Genomic DNA, 19,479 nt, shown 5'->3' on the forward strand with positions numbered 1-19,479 from the left:
ATTGTGAGAGCCTGGCCTTCTCCTTGGAGTTCTCTCCAATGAGTACATTCTCGGGCCTATTAATCTGCCGCCCGCCCAGGCCACCAGGCGAATTTCTCACGGCCCTGCCTACTTCGCTTGCTAACCTGGCCTTCGACCCTTCCAATTTTACTGTGCTTGGGGACATCAACGTTCATCTAGACAACCCTAACAACAACACAGCCAAGGAACTAGTCACAAACCTAGCTGCACTTCAGCTCACGCAGAAAGTCCCTTCCCCTACGCATGTCACAGGCCACCACCTCAACGCGGTCTTCAGTAACTTACCTGAACTTACCGTAGACACCCCACAGCCGCTCCCGTTGTCATATCACTACCTGGTTCCCCTCACTTGGGTAGTTCAGCCTCCACCTCCCCCTCATTCCCTATCCCCATCATGGTTCTGGAGCGCAATTGGTCCAAACTGGCTAATGATCCTAATCCCACACTCGCAAATGACAAGTTCAACAACTAGATTACCAGCTCCCTCGACTTAGTACTCCCAAAAAAAAAACGCTCAAGAAATTTAAACAAAAATCGGCCCGTGGTTCTCCCCTAAACTCTCCAAACAAGAATGCAGAAGACTAATGTGAAGGTGGAGACAAAATTATTCGGAATCCAAAAAGCTTGACTACAGGAAGTCAATCAGACGTTATAAATCCAAAATTAATGCTGCCCAAGCCTCCTTTTATGAGGAGAAAATCAACGCTGCCGCCAACTGCCCTAAAGTAATTTTTCAAATCGCGAAAACTCTCTCCAACATGCCCCTAAAACAACAATCTTCAGAAGGGGCACTCACGCGTATTAACAACCTGGCGGAATTCTTTCAACATAAACTCCAAAATATCTATATATCTTTCCCAGCCTCCCAATGTGAACATCCATCCCCTCTTACTTCAGATCTTCCTGCTGAACCCCTAATCTTGCTAAGCCGATTCCCTCTGCTGGACTCAGCCTTACTGGATTCACTCATGGTTAAAGTAACCTCAGGCTTTCCTCCGATCCAGCTCCCCCTCAGTCCCTTAAATTAGTCGCTAACATCGTCCATCCAGCAATACTTGATCTCCTAAACTCATCTATCCTTACTGGCACGGTCCCCCCCGCTTGGAAATGTGCTCTGGTCAAAGCCCTTATAAAAAAAAACAATCTTGACCAAGCAAATCTATCCAACTATCGCCCCATTTCCCTACTTCCCTGGCTGAGCAAGGTAATAGAAAAGCACAAACTCCGTTCTGGTTGAGTACTTGGAATAGAATGTCCTCCTCCACCACTCCCAAACCGGCTTCCGTCTTCAGTTGGGGACTGACACTGCCCTCCTCGCGGTAACTGAGGAGGCCAGAAGGATACTGGACCAAGGAGGTACTGCCGCAATCATCCTCCTGGACCTCAGTGCCGCTTTTGACACTGTCAATCACAACACCTTTATCCTCTGTTTTAAGAGCTTAGGAGTATCCGGCACTGCACTAGCATGGTTCCAGTCCTTACTTAGTGACCGCTTCTTAAAGGTGTTTGAAGGAGATGTCTCCAATTGGCTGTTGTGGGGATCATCACCTGTGCAGATGACACCGCAACTCGTGGTAGTACTAAATCATCATGAGCGGTCATCTAGCGCCCTAGGCCCCTGCCTAGAGGAGGTCGCCAAGTGGATGGAACTATCCTGTCTCAAGCTGAACGGAGACAAAACTGAGCTAATGCTACTAGGCAACTCTCCCTCCTTCAACCCTGCAATGCTATGGCCCCCTGTCTCAGACCGGCTCCAGACTCTAAGGACCAGATCAAGAACCTTGGCATGTGGCTTGGCCACTCCCTTAGTTTCAACTATCAGGCTACTAAGCTCTCTGCCTCCTCTTTTGGCCTGTTGAGGATGCTCCGTAAAGTCCTCCCCCATCTCTAAATTCAGGTAAGAAGAATCCTAGTACAGGCTCTTATCCTCTCTCGCCTGGATTATGGAAATGCTCTTTATCTGGGAACCCCTCTGTCCACCATTTATAAGCTCCAGATCATCCAAAATTGTGCTGCTCGTCTGCTTCTTCAGATTCCCCGGAAACAATCCGCTAAACTAGCATTAAGGAACCTTCACTGGCTCCTCAACAGGGCCAGGATCCTGTTTAAAGCCATGTGTCTGGCACACAAGTCCTTCTGGAAGTGCGGCCCGGCCATCTCCCAATCCCTGGTCACACCCTATCACCCAGCCAGGAACCTCCTCTCCAGACTCACCTTCTCTGCTGTTACGCACAGAATACAGAGAGCCAGATGGGGCGGCCGCGCCTTCTCTTTCAATGCCGCTAACTCCTGGAACTCCCTCACCCTCCATCTGCGGAAGGAGTCCAACCTACTGGCATTTCGAAAACTCCTGAAAACTCATCTTTTTAACATCGCTTTCTAGCGCGCTCCGGGCCCGCTTGTTCCGTCCGCAGCGCTGGGAGGCCGCAGGGTAGCCATGAGCTATAAAAGTATCATTTCATTCATTCATTCACATTGTCAATCATGATGAAAAGATTGGTGAAACAATGTCAAGTCACATCATTAGCATCAGAGCTAGGACTGAAGTCTGACAGTGCCTTCTTAGCTTCAATGCTAAAAGTGTTGAAATCGCAGTTTTTTGTGTTAGTAAAACTGGGTAGTAGCCCTTTTAGGTTGGCCCAGTGTGACAAAATGAGAGAGGTGGAAAGATAAAGAGATGAGACAGTGGTCAGAGCAGTCTACTGGAACAGGATCATCTACTGGTAGTAGGCCAGATTTGGAGATGACAAGGTTGAACGTGGAGCCATTAGAATGTGTTGGTTTAGAGTTATGTTGTAGAAGATAAATTCCAGAGAGAAATGAGGCAAGATGGTTAGCAGCTGATCAGATGAGGTGCCCCAATGAAGAGTAAAGTCTCCTAGAAAGATCAATGTATCTCTTTGTGAATATTGATCATTTGCAAAGTCGATAAATTCCTTAGTGAAGGCAAAGCGGTCATCTGAAGGGTGGTAAATTGCGTAAATCCTGATAGGGGAACATTGCAGCCCAAAAAGTTCGGGAGTAAGGCATTCGAGTGAAGAGAAAGAAATGGTGGGAAGTTCTCAGGCAAGAAGAGAGTTTCTGAAGATGGCTGCAACACCTTCGCCGACTTCACCAAGCATATCATTCCTAAAAATTGAATAGTTAGGGGGGAGCAGAAGATTGAAGATACTGTGAGACATGTCATTGAACCAGGTTTCTGTGAGGATGAGAAGATCAAGCTTATGAGTGATGGAATCCGATATTTCTGGCCTGTCTTTTGTTGCAGATCAGCAGTTATGAAGCATACAGTGCAGAACGGAGGCGATTGTTTTGGTGTAGACGGTGTCAGAGCTTTTAGTGAGGATAAGAGTGATGTTCCTATGGGACGGTTCCTTAGATGTAAAAGGCTGGCATTTGGTTCGGACCAGGGAGATGGCAGGGATAGCTATAATACCGCTAACTCCCTCACCATTTCTGCTCCTTATAACTCAAATCAATACACTATCAAGGAGATTGGTAATTTCTGTTTGGGAGAGAGTATGAGCTTCTCTTTTGGGGTGAGGGAGAAGTGAACTCCTTGGGGTTAAGAGTTTGGGGTGATGTGTTTTCGCCAAGGGGAATAAGAATTTGAGTATTGTGGGCATTTTAGAACTCCGTGGGGGATAGTAGTTTCCATCTGGAAAATTGTGGAATTGAGGTGACCCAGTTTATTTTCGAGGGAGTGCAGAGCGGTGTACGGAGTGTTAATCTGCTCCGTAGGCGTGAAGGATTTTGAGGAGAGTGCTTCTTGAAAGTAAGAGTCAGTGAGTCGGGGGGGGTAAGGCAATGTGGAAGGGAGATGGACTTTGGTATGAAGGGAGCATAGACCAGTGGGGTTGGTTTGAAGTAAGTGTGGGTGTTGTCACGTGAAAGAGGTTCTAAGGGCATTCTATGAAAGAAACAGACAAATACGTGTTGGTTCAAGTGAGGAAAGTTGAGAGCTGTGTTGGGAAGAGCAAAAGACCCACAATTGATGTACGGAATGCAGAACAAATCAAAACATTCACCCCCAGTCAAGAGATCTGGGTTAAATCCATCATTCTTTTGCTCACCATGCCACCCCAGTTTAGACTTGGCCATATGCAAATCAGTCTTGACCCTGTGTCTCATGGGAACAGTCCAGCCCTAACTGCCAAGCCAGGTCCTCCCTGGACCGGAAACAAGCATCCTAGGACCGGTTTCGGCGTTTCACCCCTTTTCAGCCAGGATAGCTTGATTCCAGTGGGACAGTGAGCCCAGGACCCACGTCTGGGCATACCTGGGGCACTTAAGTGAATGTATGAGATTGTTCTGCATTCTGTCCATCAACTGTTGTTTTTGCATTTGTCACCCCGAGTGGGACGGGTATGCCCAGAGGTGGGACCTGTGCTCTCCATGCCACTAGAATCAAGCGAGGGAAGGGAGGGGAAGAAATAAGGGGCAAGGGGGTCAGAGTAATAGGGAGTAAAGAGAGGGGAGTAGGGTGGAGGCATGGAGCTGGATTGCATGAGTCTATGGGGGACCAAGGCGTGGACGATGGGAGAAATTGTTCTAGATGGTAGAGGGAGAATGTGGGAAGTATTTCTTGGTTAGAGAAAAGAGGAGGGGAAGGTTAGAGATTATCAAAGAAGAGTAGAGGGAAAATGGCTGAGTAGAGATATGGGTGCAGGGTAGAATGATATGAGGGGTATGGGGGAAGATCACAGGGGAAGAAGGGGGAGGGGAGTTAGGGTGGTTAGGGAGGTGAACATGGAAGAGGATAAGGTGGAGGGTACAGAGGAAAAGCATAAAATGGAAAAGTCATTATGTGAGCCAGATAGTCAGGTTGTTGGAAAAGAGGTCTGGTTAAGAGGGAGAATAACCTGTTTGGGGTAGGGGTTTCTTCGAGATTCCAGGATGATGCATGGGGGTAAGTAGAAGTACAGGTCGAAGGCTAGGACATAGTGTTGAGGGTGAAGTCACTGTCCTGAATGTTACTACCTTGGTTTCTGAGAGGTTCAAAAATTTCTTATGGTGGTAGAAAAGCTTAGGTTGATCAAATTGTTTTTGGTGATCTTTCACAGGGTTGCCGGATTACTATCACCCAATGCCTTGGAGACATTGTTTGTGTTCAAGGACCAAACCTTTCAGACTAAAACGTTTCAATTTTTTTTGGTCCACCGCCACCCCCAGGTTTTTATTAATTATTTGCGGGGCACACGGCTTGGGCCCTGTTTTCTGTTTTCAGCTGGTGCTGCTGGACTCTGCCTTCTGTGAGTCCTGCCCTTCCCTGGGGTGCCACCTCCAAGTTCCTTGCCTCAGAAGTGGGATCTGAAGTCACTTTGCTACAAAATCAACACATCGTCACTACTGCACGGATCAGAACTGGTGCAGGGCCCTTCAACACCAATGCAATGCCGATACAGAGAAAGCCCTGCGCAGCTCGACGACAACGTGAGATACAACTGCAAGGGTCAACAACGACGCAGCGTCAATCCGAGGTCCCGACAGCAAGGCTCAACTGAGACTCATCAATCCATCTGGGCAAGTCAGAACCAAAGGACTGCCTTCACTGTGTGGAGAAGATAAACATATTTTGTTGCTTGTGACCAAGAAAGGTACTTTGTTCACAGGGGCCTGCATGGGTCATGTACCCAGTCTGCACTTTCACGTGGTCTGCCCAAACACTGACTTCGCCCCGGTCCAGCGTGACCGAAAGTAACATGATTAGCTATACTTGCTTCTATGCGCTTTACTGCATTTAAATCTTGAAAATTAAATATCTGAACTTCTATAAATTGGATTTTTTTCATTTTGGTCCTATTTTGCTCAGATAAATACTCTCTGGTTTTCTAAACTGTTGTGGGGTCTTTTTGTGGTGTTCTCGCTGTGTTACTGTATGTTTTATTTGCACAAACTTTACACATTGCATTCTAAGTTAAGCCTGCTTGCTCTCTGCCAAGCTACCAGAGAGTGAGCCCAGGATAATTTAGGATTGTGTTGTGACTTACCCTGGCTAGGATTGTGGCCTCAACTAGGACAGGGTGCATACCTCTGCCGACTAGAGACCCACTTTCTAACTTCTCAAAAATTGTTTTAAGCCCACACAATGCTTCATTGTTGATTTTGCCAAAAGTGTGCCTGATTTGGCAGAATGTTGGATGCAGTGATCAAATACGGCCATTCCCAGGATCAGTTTTGTATACATCTTCCCTATAATACACAAGTACAGGTATAAAGGAGTCTGGGTCACTTATATTCCCAATTATGTACATTGGCAACAGAGTTTCTCTCCTCCAATTTAGAACAGTTTTTCGTGCGTCAAGGCCTTCATCAATACAGCTAGCCACCAACTGTACACTGGCAAAATAATTATGTGCCTTCTCTTTTATCTGGATTTATGTACATGGAAATAACACGCTATTTCCCGGCCTTCTCCCTGCAAAATATATTAGTCCGTCCCACTTCAGCAGACTTCAGCTGTAAGGTTCTATGCTTATACGTTTTGCCTCTAAATCCCCATTAAAAAAGATCACTTCACCAACATTGGACCTTCCCCTCTTCACAGTCCTTACTTACTAGAGTGGAAAATATAACAAATCCTTCAACATAGGCTTAATGGGCTACCTATGTTTTCTTAAGTACAACAATAGCAATAAATTGGATGAACTTCCACTAGTCAACATCCATTTAATTAAAGGGGGAATCCAGATAAATTCCATCTTAGAAGTGCTAATTCTTGTGGGGGTCTGTAGGAGACCGAATGCACAAATTAAACATTAACAGGGGAGGAGGTAGTGCAATATAATAATTTATAAGTCAAGTCTACTGAGTCTGAAAAATCAACCTGGCTTGAATAGAGAAACTCGTGGGCACCAGTGTGGAATCACATTCTCTGTATGTTAGGATCAAACGCAGAAGATTTTCCTTTTGTGCAGGGCTTTTCCCAAAGTCTTTGGGGGTATTCAATGGGCTTACTCCTGGGAGAAACAGGGTTGATCAAAATCACGTTCTCAAGAAATCACCTGATCTTACAGCAGTAACATAAGTCGTGCTGGTAACAATTACTGAATAATCTCGACCACCACAAACTATTCCACTATGAAGCACTGTTTCCCAGCATGTTCCCAAATGCACTGTCTGCATTAAGTTGATAATAAAACACAAAAGCCTTTACAAAACCCAGAACCAGGGAAAACAAAGTAGGCAGCGAGCTATACTTATTGGAGACTTCCTTCTATTAAACGGTTTGTAAATATGCAATTAAAACTATCTTTAATTATTCTTATCCATTTTAAAGAAACTTTTGACAGTAAAGAACACATCTGGTTTCCTCCACCCTACTAAGGGATCCTGAGTATCTATTTTTTAGTTAGAACACTTGTAGCTCTTTTGAGCTATAACCACTTATGTTATGGCCACCAACTCAAACTTCTTGGTAAGAATCAGGAGAAAATTCACTGTTACTATTACATCAAGCCTCAATTGTTCACAGTTGCTGAAAAATACTTTCCTAAACAAACTAAACATTTTGCCCCCCCTCCTCCCCCACCCCTTCATGTACCATCCACCTATCACCCCTAAATTTTGCCAAGCAAACCTGATAGCTCCAAAGCCTCTAGTCGAAGAGTCCAACTTCCCAGGCTCAACCGCCCAGTTAAAGGGTCGAATCGCGGAAGGTCGGAAGGAGGGAGCTCCAGGTCCAAATGGAATTCCTCCCATCCTCTATAAGCAAGATCCAACTTACTGGGCCGAACAATTGCTCCCCCTTTTTGTGGAAACCTGGAGGACCGAACAACTCCCATCCTCCTGGAGGGGTTCAATAATTGCCCCAATCTACAAAAAGGGCAACAAGAACGAGGCAAAGAATAATAGGCTCATAGCCCTTATAGATATAGACGCTAAATACTTCTTGGGGCTTCTCTTGGAAGAACTAACAGCATGGGCGTCACGCAAAAAATTGATCCCCATCAATCAGACCGACTTTCAAAAAAATCTGGGGACCACGACAAACATCTTGGCCCTTTCCTTGCTGACAGATGCCACTATCAAACAGAAAAAGCCATTATATGTGTGTTAAATCGATTTTTCAGCTGCATTTGACAGCGTTGACAGAGGAAAACTATGGGCAAAACTCTCAAGGTGGGGAGTGGACCCCAAATTGCTGAAATTACTGATGTTACTACATACAGATACCTGGATCCAAGTAAAACTGGGGGCCGGCAACCGTCTGTCCAAAGAAATACCAACTACTAAAGGGTTGAAACAGGGGTGCGTTCTTGCACCGACCCTGTTCAACCTTTTTATGTCCGACCTCTCTAAAGATCTGGATAACTGCAACCACCATGCCCCAAAGCTAGGGGGTTTTACGCTGTCCAACCTGCTATACGCAGACGACTTGATACTAATCAGTCAAACACCAGTAGGCCTGCAACACCTCATCAACACCACAAGCAAATTTGCCGGAAAGAACGGGTTATGCGTAAACACGGAAAAATCGAAGGTGATGGCACTAAATCAAAAGTCAAAAAAGCAAGTATTCCAATGGTCTCTTCAGAACAGGGGTGCTCAAAGTACGGCCCGCGGGCCAGTAGCGGCCCGGCAAGCCTTCAGTGGCGGCCCGCGGAGCTTAAGACATCGCACCTGTGTGGTTTTTTTTTTAACTTCAGCAAACACCTCGGGAAGCAGCAGTGCGTAATCAGAGAGACTGCTCTGTGGGGGCCCGGGCGATTCCAGCCACAGTCAAGAGTGGAGCTGCAGGGGCGCTAAGAGGTAAACAAAACCTCATTAACAAACAAATGGTCGTTTGAAGACCTGTGAAGTACTGGGGTGCCCGGGAGGCTGTGTCAGCCAGGCTTACTGCACAGGGGAGAGGGGGTGGGAGGGGGGAGGACAGCAGGAACTGAGAGCTGGGTGAGGTCGGAGGGCAGAGCAGGGAGTGAGAGCCCGGGTGAGGGAGGTGGAGGGCAGAGCAGGGAGTGAGAGCCTGGGTGAGGGAGGTGGAGGGCAGCAGGGAGTGAGTGCCCGGGTGAGGAAGGTGGAGGGCAGAGCAGGGAGTGAGAGCCCGGGTGAGGGAGGTGGAGGCAGCAGGGAGTGAGAGCCCGGGTGAGGGAGGTGGAGGGCAGAGCAGGGAGTGAGTGCCCGGGTGAGGGAGGTGGAGGGCAGAGCAGGGAGTGAGAGCCCGGGTGAGGGAGGTGGAGGCAGCAGGGAGTGAGAGCCCGGGTGAGGGAGGTGGAGGGCAGAGCAGGGAGTGAGAGCCCGTGTGAGGGAGGTGGAGGGCAGAGCAGGGAGTGAGAGCCTGGGTGAGGGAGGTGGAGGGCAGCAGGGAGTGAGAGCCCGTGTGAGGGAGGTGGAGGGCAGAGCAGGGAGTGAGAGCCTGGGTGAGGGAGGGGGGAGGACAGCAGGAACTGAGAGCTGGGTGAGAGCTGGGTGAGGTCGGAGGGCAGAGCAGGGAGTGAGAGCCCGGGTGAGGGAGGTGGAGGGCAGAGCAGGGAGTGAGAGCCTGGGTGAGGGAGGTGGAGGGCAGCAGGGAGTGAGTGCCCGGGTGAGGAAGGTGGAGGGCAGAGCAGGGAGTGAGAGCCCGGGTGAGGGAGGTGGAGGCAGCAGGGAGTGAGAGCCCGGGTGAGGGAGGTGGAGGGCAGAGCAGGGAGTGAGTGCCCGGGTGAGGGAGGTGGAGGGCAGAGCAGGGAGTGAGAGCCCGGGTGAGGGAGGTGGAGGCAGCAGGGAGTGAGAGCCCGGGTGAGGGAGGTGGAGGGCAGAGCAGGGAGTGAGAGCCCGTGTGAGGGAGGTGGAGGGCAGAGCAGGGAGTGAGAGCCTGGGTGAGGGAGGTGGAGGGCAGCAGGGAGTGAGAGCCCGTGTGAGGGAGGTGGAGGGCAGAGCAGGGAGTGAGAGCCTGGGTGAGGGAGGTGGAGGGCAGCAGGGAGTGAGAGCCCGGGTGAGGGAGGTGGAGGGCAGAGCAGGGAGTGAGAGCCTGGGTGAGGGAGGTGGAGGGCAGCAGGGAGTGAGAGCCCGGGTGAGGGAGGTGGAGGGCAGAGCAGGGAGTGAGAGCCAGGTGAGGTGGGAGAGCAGAGCAGGTAGTGAGAGCCTGGGTGAGGGAGGTGGAGGGCAGCAGGGAGTGAGAGCCCGGGTGAGGGAGGTGGAGGGCAGAGCAGGGAGCGAGAGCCCGTGTGAGGGAGGTGGAGGGCAGCAGGGAGTGAGAGCCTGGGTGAGGGAGGTGGAGGGCAGCAGGGAGTGAGAGCCAGGGTGAGGGAGGTGGAGGGCAGAGCAGGGAGTGAGAGCCCAGGTGAGGTGGGAGGGCAGAGCAGGGAGTGAGAGCCCGGGTGAGGGAGGTGGAGGGCAGCAGGGAGTGAGAGCCCGGGTGAGGGAGGTGGAGGGCAGAGCAGGGAGTGAGAGCCTGTGTGAGGGAGGTGGCGGGAAGCAGGGAGTGAGAGCCTGGGTGAGGGAGGTGGAGGGTAGAGCAGGGAGTGAGAGCCTGGGTGAGGGAGGTGGGAGGGCAGAGCAGGGAGTGAGAGCCTGGGTGAGGGAGGTGGAGTGCAGAGCAGGGAGTGAGAGCCCGGGTGAGGGAGGTGGAGGGCAGAGCAGGGAGTGAGTGCCCGGGTGAGGGAGGTGGAGGGTAGAGCAGGGAGTGAGAGCCTGGGTGAGGGAGGTGGAGGGCAGCAGGGAGTGAGAGCCTGGGTGAGGGAGGTGGAGGGCAGCAGGGAGTGAGAGCCTGTGTGAGGGAGGTGGAGGGCAGCAGGGAGTGAGAGCCAGTGTGAGGGAGGTGGAGGGCAGAGCAGGGAGTGAGAGCCTGGGTGAGGGAGGTGGAGGGCAGAGCAGGGAGTGAGAGCCCGGGTGAGGGAGGTGGAGGGCAGAGCAGGGAGTGAGAGCCCGGGTGAGGGAGGTGGGAGGGCAGAGCAGGGAGTGAGAGCCTGGGTGAGGGAGGTGGAGTGCAGAGCAGGGAGTGAGAGCCCGGGTGAGGGAGGTGGAGGGCAGCAGGGAGTGAGAGCCGGGTGAGGGAGGTGGAGGGCAGAGCAGGGAGTGAGAGCCCGGGTGAGGGAGGTGGAGGGCAGCAGGGAGTGAGAGCCTGGGTGAGGGAGGTGGGAGGGCAGCAGGGAGTGAGAGCCAGGTGAGGTGGGACGGCAGAGCAGGGAGTGAGAGCCCGGGTGAGGGAGGTGGCAGGGCAGCAGGGAGTGAGAGCCCTGTGAGGTGGGAGGGCAGAGCATGGAGTGAGTGCCGGGTGTGGGAGGTGGGAGGGCAGAGCAGGGAGTGAGAGCCCGGGTGAGGGAGGTGGGAGGGCAGAGCAGGGAGTAAGAGCCCGGGTGAGGGAGGTGGGAGGGCAGCAGGGAGTCAAGGCCGGGTGAGGGAGGTGGAGGGCAGAGCAGGGAGTGAGAGCTGGGTGAGGTGACAGAGGGCAGCAGGGAGTGAGAGCCGGGTGAGGTGATAGAGGGCAGCAGGGAATGAGAGCCGGGTGAGGTGACAGAGGGCCGCAGGGAGTGAGAGCCGGGTGAGGTGACAGAGGGCCGCAGGGAGTGAGAGCCGGGTGAGGTGAGACAGATAGAGATAGAGACAGATAAAGACATATAGAGACAGATAGAGGCAGAGACAGATAGAGGCAGAGACAGATAGAGGCAGAGGCAGAGACAGATAGAGGCAGAGACAGATAGAGGCAGAGACAGACAGCGATAGAGACAGACAGCGATAGAGACAGACAGCGATAGAGACAGACAGCGATAGAGACAGACAGCGATAGAGACAGACAGCGATAGAGACAGACAGCGATAGAGACAGACAGCGATAGAGACAGACAGAGAGAGAGACAGACAGAGAGAGAGACCGAGGGAGACAGACATAGGAAGGGATGGAGACAGACTGAGAGAGACAGACAGAGGGAGACAGACAGAGGGAGAGAGGGAGACAGACAGAGTGAGACAGACAGAGGGAGAGAGGGAGACAGACAGAGGGAGACAGACAGAGGGAGAGAGGGAGACAGACAGAGGGAGAGAGGGAGACAGACAGAGGGAGATAGACAGAGGGAGACAGACAGAGGGAGACAGACACAGACAGACAGACAGACACAGACACAGACACAGACAGACACAGACAGACACAGACACAGACACAGACAGACAGACACAGACAGACAGACACAGACAGACAGACAGACAGACACAGACAGACAGAGACAGACAGAGACAGACAGACAGCCACAGACAGAGACAGACAGAGGGAGGGAGGCAGACAGACAGAGGCAGGGAGACAGACAGACAGAGGGAGGGAGACAGACAAACTGAGGGAGGGAGACAGAAAGACAGAGGGAGGGAGACAGAAAGACAGAGGGAGGGAGGGAGACAGAAAGACAGAGGGAGGGAGGGAGACAGAAAGACAGAGGGAGGGAGGAAGACAGAAAGAGACAGACAGAGACAGACAGACAGCCACAGACAGAGACAGACAGACAGACAGACAGACAGATAGAGGGAGGGAGACAGACAGAGGGAGGGAGGCAGACAGACAGAGGCAGGGAGACAGACAGAGGCAGGGAGACAGACAGAGGCAGGGAGACAGAGGGAGGGAGACAGACAAACAGAGGGAGGGAGACAGAAAGACAGAGGGAGGGAGACAGAAAGACAGAGGGAGGGAGACAGAAAGACAGAGGGAGGGAGGGAGACAGAAAGACAGAGGGAGGGAGACAGAGGGAGGGAGACAGACAGAGGGAGGGAGACAGACAGAGTGAGACAGACAGAGGGACGAAGACAGACAGAGGGAGGGAGGGAGACAGACAGAAGGAGGAAGGGAGACCGAGGGAGGGAGGGATGGAGACAGACAGAGGGAGGGATGGAGACAGACAGAGGGAGGGATGGAGACAGAGGGCAGACGGAGGGAGGGAGACAGAGGGAGATGGACAGTGGGAGACGGATAGAGGGAGACGGAGAGAGGGAAGGAAAGAGAGGGAGGGAGACAGAGAGAGAAAGAGAGGTAAGACAGAGAGACAGTGGGAAACAAACCGAGAGAGAGGGAAGGAGGGAGCGAGAGAGAGAGATAGAAGGAGGGAGACAGAGAGAGGGAGGGAGAGAAAGAGAGATGTGTGTGCATGCTGGTCTGTTGGCTCAGTGGATGAACGCGTCAGCTGCAGGGGCCTGTGTTCAACTTCATGGTCACAGTTTTTTTCTTTCTAGCCCCTTCCCCCTCCCCCACTGACCCCGCCTCCACCGGTGCGGCCCTTGGCCACAAACCACACTGTAAATTTGGCCCCAGAGAGAAAGTTTGTGAGTACCCATGCTTCAGAACAACAAAATGGAAATAGTTCAAGAATACAAGTATTTGGGCATAATTTTTGATTCAAACGGCTCCTTTAAGCGACAAGAAACAGCAATAAGGAACAGAGGGATTTCACTGGCCATTGCATTAAAAAGCATCAAAAACAAAATAACTGGCCCAAACTTAACCCCCTTGCTAGACCTATTTGGTGCGAAATTGCTGCCGTCAATAACATATGGTAGTGAATGTATGAGAGGGAAGGATGAGCTCATCTTAGACAACGTGGTCAGCAAAACATTGCGAATACTATTCACGCTCCCTCCATACACATCCCCAGCACAGCTAAGGCTCGAGTTTGGCCTACAGAAGCAGCAAATTGCACGTGAAGGCGCATACGTAAAATCCTGGTACAAAGTAAAGAACGCTGAAACAGACTCCCTGAATGCTCATCTCTGGAAAGAGATGGAAACAAACAAGGACTCCCCCGCAATGGTGTACCTCCAAGCAGCCATTAACTCCCTTGTGCTAAAAGATCTTTGGGCCTCGAGTTGTACACACAATTGCTTCAAGCGCCTTGTCAACAAATCTGTGAAAACAATCTCGTTGGAAGAGGACAAAGCAGCACTACCCAAGAGGTCCCATGGGTAGTTTGTGATTCAAGGCTACACCAGCGCCTCACCTCAGCCATATCTCAGCACCGGCTTTTCAAGGAAGGCGAAGGAAGACTTTTTACGGTTGAGGATGGGGGTAATACCATCCAAAGTACATCTCCCCCTTGGATGCGACTGGACTGTAATCCTAAGTGTAGGCTCTGTGACAATGCAAAGGAGGATGTCCTGCACCTGCTGTGTAGCTGTAAAGCTCTAGATAGTGCCCGAAAAAACCTACTAACACAGCTCTGGAATCAAAGACGTGTGCGCACTTGCAGACAAGCTCTGCTGATGAGCTTCAAGGGAGAAGACATTCTCTAGCCTGCAGGCTAGTGCGCTTTATGAAAATAGTCAACACGGCCCTACACCCAGAGGCCAGTAACTAAACTTGAATTATTGTGATTTGTTTTTGCATTCTAAGACCATTTTTTTCTGATAACTAAAGTCACTACTGATCGCGAAGGACCTTTTCTATTAACGGACAGTACTGTACTAGCTGCACAGCTTCTTTTTTTAATTTTTCTAAAAGTGTTTTTAATTGCTTTGCAAAATCGTTACATTTATATTCCTGCGTCCTTCTTGTTTTTCATTGAGTAATTGCAAAGATTTTAATTAATCATGCAATAAAGATTATTATTATTATTATTACCTATCACCAATGGTAAATAAAACACATTTAAAAAATACTAATATTGCTTAGCAAAAAAAAGTGTTCAAATTAAGATGCCTTGAAGTATCTAACTGACTTAATGATATAATCACAAATACTGATATTACCACTTTAATGACGTGTATTGCTGCTTTGTCTTCTACAGATCTACCAACATAAGGGGATGCTGCAAAAAAAGAGGAAAAAGAACGAACAAGAACATGAATACAGAGTATTAAACATATTTTGACATTTTTATGATAACTGCTATTAAAAATAGTTTCTACACATATCCATGTAGAGCATGTGAAACAAGAAAAAAAGGTATTTAGTACACACAAACAGATAGAAACAGTTCCACATGACTAGAGATGATTGGGCTATATTTGACCAGATAGTTATTGCTCATGTGTGCAATTTATATATATATCAACTCCATGGAATTCCAAAGCATCCAAAGTTACTTTCAATCTCACCATGATCAAATTTGGTACTTAAAAAACATGCACTAACATACATTATAAGTGGTAACCTGGTCCCATGCACCGTAACCCGACCTTCTCACAATAAACCTACCTAATCATGCGCCAAACGTTTCACACCAAATCTTATTAGTGAAAAACTTTACCTGCCACACCAAACAACAAACATATTCTTCTAACAATAAATCTTTCACCATGCACCATTAAACTACCTTTCAAGCAGTCTGCCTCATCATGTACTTGTAGCTCTTCGTTGTTTATTCATGAAAAATACGAGCAGTGTACAATACTGCACAGACAAGCACAGGAGCATGCACATATCCAGAGTCATTCAGCTAAGCAGGCAGCTATTTATAATTTGTTTGAATGTCCCTGATGGCGGATGGGGAACAAGGACATGCTCCTGAGAGCCAGCAGGCAGGTTGACCAGCTCTCCTATGTAAAATACCTGTATCCGGTTTCCTGAATACACAGCCAGGGCTCAACATTGCAGTGCATCCTTTTTGGAGTGCAGCGTACGTAGAGAGACTCTGGCCCAAAGTACGCCCTGCTCTTTTCTGCAAAACTAAAAATCATGGCGAATCAACACCTGTACTTCTTTATGGAACCAACAGACGCTTGGGACAGGGTGCAAAGGTACCAAAAAGGCTTTAAATAAGATATCGCCCCCCACCAAATCGTTCAATTCGCACTAGGCGCTGCACCTGGGACAAGACATACCCCAGTCGCTGTATAGCCAGTGCTCCTTTGCCATTGCAATCGCAGCTGGAGAGGCTCTCAGCCCAGTCCTCGGTTTCTAGGCTGCATGATCCAGGCCACTGCAGAGACTCCAACGACTCTGACACTGCTTCTTATAATTAAGGGTCAATCCCATATAGTTCTTCCCAGCAATTCGGGCATCCTTAACCCCACAAACTGCTGATGCCATAATCCGAGATCATAATTTTTCAACCAGGACACCCATAAGACACAATGATAGCTTGTAGCCTGGGATCTCCCTGGACCAAAAAACCTGTGACATGGCGCTGATGCCTGTTTAACCACACAATTTAAGCCTTTGTCCCCAGCTCGGCCTCGGGTGTTCTTGCTTGACCCTCCACATGCAACTGTGGTATGATCCACCTTTGATATACATCACCTGAGGATCCCAAGTAGGCGGAACCTGGCCCGTGGGGGTGTGGTGAGCCCCTCCCCCTTTCTTTCTCACTTCTTCATCTCCTGACTCCTTTGTTGGGCCTGGTAGGAGACCACCTGCATTTCAACCAGCTTACCGCCACTACCACCGCCACACAAACCCATTGCGTTTTACAGCACCTACAGTTTAAATGTTCTTTCAAATGTGTTTTTTTAGGTGGTTAGACGCCAGTCTAGGGTTGTTAGGAAGTTCATATGACCAGGCCTGGTCTTCAGTAGATGACAGATGATACACTCATGCTCAGTCACAGGGACAGCTTGAGGGCGATACTTTCAACCAAGGGCCCATGTATTCTATACACCACACAATACAACATGACTAAGTTGACGCTTATGACCTGGAATGTCCGTGGTATGGGTTCTGTGAAGAAGCGTCCCAATATATACATGTATCTTAAGCACCAGGCCACTCCCATTGCCTTCCCGCAGGAGACCCATTAGGCAAAAGGCGAGGGGTCTAAACTAAAAAAACAATGCAGGAGAGGGCCGTGCTAACGCACGAGTACTCTGGATTTGCCAGAGGGATGCTTATATTGATTTGGGGCTCTATTCCCTTTAAGTGTGTAACCACGGTGACTGATGTGGACAGGGGATACACATTGGTGGAAGGTGTCTTGGGCAGTACTGCAATACTCATGGGCAGCATTTACCCTCCAAACACAGGACAGCTGCTTATTCTTGCAGAGCTGTCACTGCACCTTGTTTGTTGGGCATATCTCCCATGTTTTGGGTGGGGGACTTCAATTGTGTACCGGATGTCCATTTAGATGAGTTACACTCTCCACTACCACACATGCCCACAATCTTCGTTGTTGCTTACTTCTCACAAGGACTGTCACAGTGGATCTTAACAGACACTTGGAGGGCCCTCTACCCAGGTGAGAGGGAGTTCTTTTATTTCCCTTCACATGACCTTTATGTGTGACTCAACCGTTTCCTGTGCTCACCATCCATTCAACTCACAAATAACTTAGAGCTTATCGGTAAGACCCTCTACAGCACAATTCCCTATATCTGACTCTTCAGTGGGGAGAGCATGTATCCTACTGCTTGTAGGCAACAGAGTGGCCCTCATGTCAGATAACATCTTGCTTTAGCTTTATGATGTCAGAGCACCAGTGGACCCATTGTCCTTGTGGAAGCTGACCACACAGGAGGATGAGATATCAGAAGTCATGCAGTAGGGTACTATCTGTATTCATGACTGCAAGTCGAGTAGGAGGGCGAATGGTAAAGGACTTTGAACCAGGATCTCAGCTGGATCCCCTTCCGCCTAGTATGCTTAGGCACTTGAATTCAAGCTTCTTACTTATAATAATGGATCTTCTTAATTCCACTCTACGGGAGGGGTTTGTCCCTTAGTATTGGAAATATACAATGGTCCTTCCACTTTCGAAGAATGCTAATTTAGACCCATCCAATTTGTTGAATTTTTGCCCAATTTCTCAGCTTCGTAGCTGCTCCAAAATTCTAGAGAAAAATGTAAATGCTCACTTCGCTTCAACTTATCAGTAACAAGTGGGATTAGACTGCAGGATAAATGGTGTGGTCAGATATTTGGCACTCATTTCTCAAACAGGAACAATGGGAAGAAATAGGTATAGGAATATGTGAGACTCACTTTCTGATTTGTTACCTTTGCCTCAAATTGTAAAGCGCTCCGATATCTTTCGGGATCAAGTTTGCGCTATATAAAACTTTATAAATAAATAAAAAAAATAAAAAAAATAAAGAGGTCCTGGCGTGTCTGATCAAACAAGACCCATTAATGTCACCACCACAGTTATCCGTCTGTCATCAAACAAAGTGGCCTACACAGAGGAGGAGATACATGCAGACTCCTGCAAGCACTACCAGGCTCTATATGTCCCCATGAGCTTCTCCTCTCAGGCCCAGATAGTGGACTTCCTTGATTGAGTGGAACTTTGGAGACTGGCAGCAGACAGGGTAATCGCGCTAGACAGCACAATTACAGAGCACAACATTTGTGATGCTGTCCGCGACTTTGCCACAGGCAAAACCCCTGGAATTGATGGCCTACTCATAGAATTTTATAAAACTTACATTGATATACTAGCACCATGACTTTCGAGATATAATGGGGTGAGATGACCCCCTCCACGGGGGATTCCCTCCTGATCCCTCTCATCAAACCGGGCAGTGTTTCGCTGGATGTAGAGTCCTATCGGGCGTTGCCCATGCTTGGCACGACTACAAAATATTGAGCAAGGTTTAGGTGTAGTGCTTGATGGAAGCTAAGTCAGAGCTCATTCACCCCTATCAAACCTAGGAGCTTTACATCCCTCAATATATGCAGACTGCAAGACTCCTGGAGGAGGCACCGTCTTTGTGTCACTACTCGGCTGTCCTTGTACTGTACCTGAAGAAAGTCTTTGATATGCTTGACTGGGAATACATGTTTCCATACTAAGGCAAGATAGGTTTGGGCTGTAATTAAATTGCTGTATACAATGCTAATGACCATAACTTAAATAGACTATTATACATCAAGCTATACTCCACTCTCCAGTCTTTTATGAAGGGAACCAAAGAATTTCCCTAAAGATCAATCCATGGCCATCTATATAGCTATTTCACTGGGGGCATGCAACAGTGGCAACAGCGGGACAAACCCCTTGTACAAGTTTTGAGGTCATTTTATTCAGAAAGATATAACATTCCTGAATTAGGCGAGCCAGTTCCAAACACGGGTTTCTGGTTTCTCAGATTAACCCAATTCTTTTGAGGCTATAGTTTGACGGGGGGAGACTAATTCCAGAGCCTAGTATCAAGCTGCAGGGTAGACCAGTTCCTTTCGCTGGTCTTTGGATTCAGTTTCCCTTTTCCTTGTGACTGTACAGGGCAGGCTCTAGTCATTTAATCCTTCTTGCTTGCGGACTAGGTTAGAAAGAAGCAACCAAACCTCAGGTTAGTTGACACCATCTTTTGAATCTCCCTTCTACTCCCTTTAGGCTCCTTTTTTAGGTCTCTCCCCTTTCATGGTTATTGGCTCAATTCAATGGGCCACGTTTCCAGCAGGATTAGCACGTTCCACCATATCAAAAATGCTTATGAATGGCTTTGATCAGCACTTCTAAAGATGCTGCCACTATTGGTATCAATTAGTTCTGGCTCGGCTTTCTCCTTCCTCACACCAGTTTCCAGGCTTCCTAAGTGTCCCTGTGTCTGCTGTTGTTCCCGCTTTCGGTTTGTGGAGTACTTTGGTAGGACCGGCTAGCAGACAGACGTGTCAAGCTGGCAGACCGATATT

At 49.1% G+C, this 19,479-nt stretch overlaps 1 protein-coding gene across 1 annotated transcript in view; it reads right to left on the minus strand.

The window, feature by feature from the left end:
• Positions 1-19,479, minus strand: part of VRK2 (VRK serine/threonine kinase 2) — a 424,890-nt gene that overhangs the window by 381,472 nt on the left and 23,939 nt on the right. The window contains 1 exon segment of the mRNA XM_078649306.1: positions 14,661-14,719. Coding sequence (XP_078505432.1) covers positions 14,661-14,719 — 59 coding nt within the window.

Source organism: Lissotriton helveticus, chromosome 6 (assembly GCF_964261635.1).
Source record: "Lissotriton helveticus chromosome 6, aLisHel1.1, whole genome shotgun sequence".
Lineage (NCBI taxonomy): Eukaryota > Metazoa > Chordata > Amphibia > Caudata > Salamandridae > Lissotriton > Lissotriton helveticus.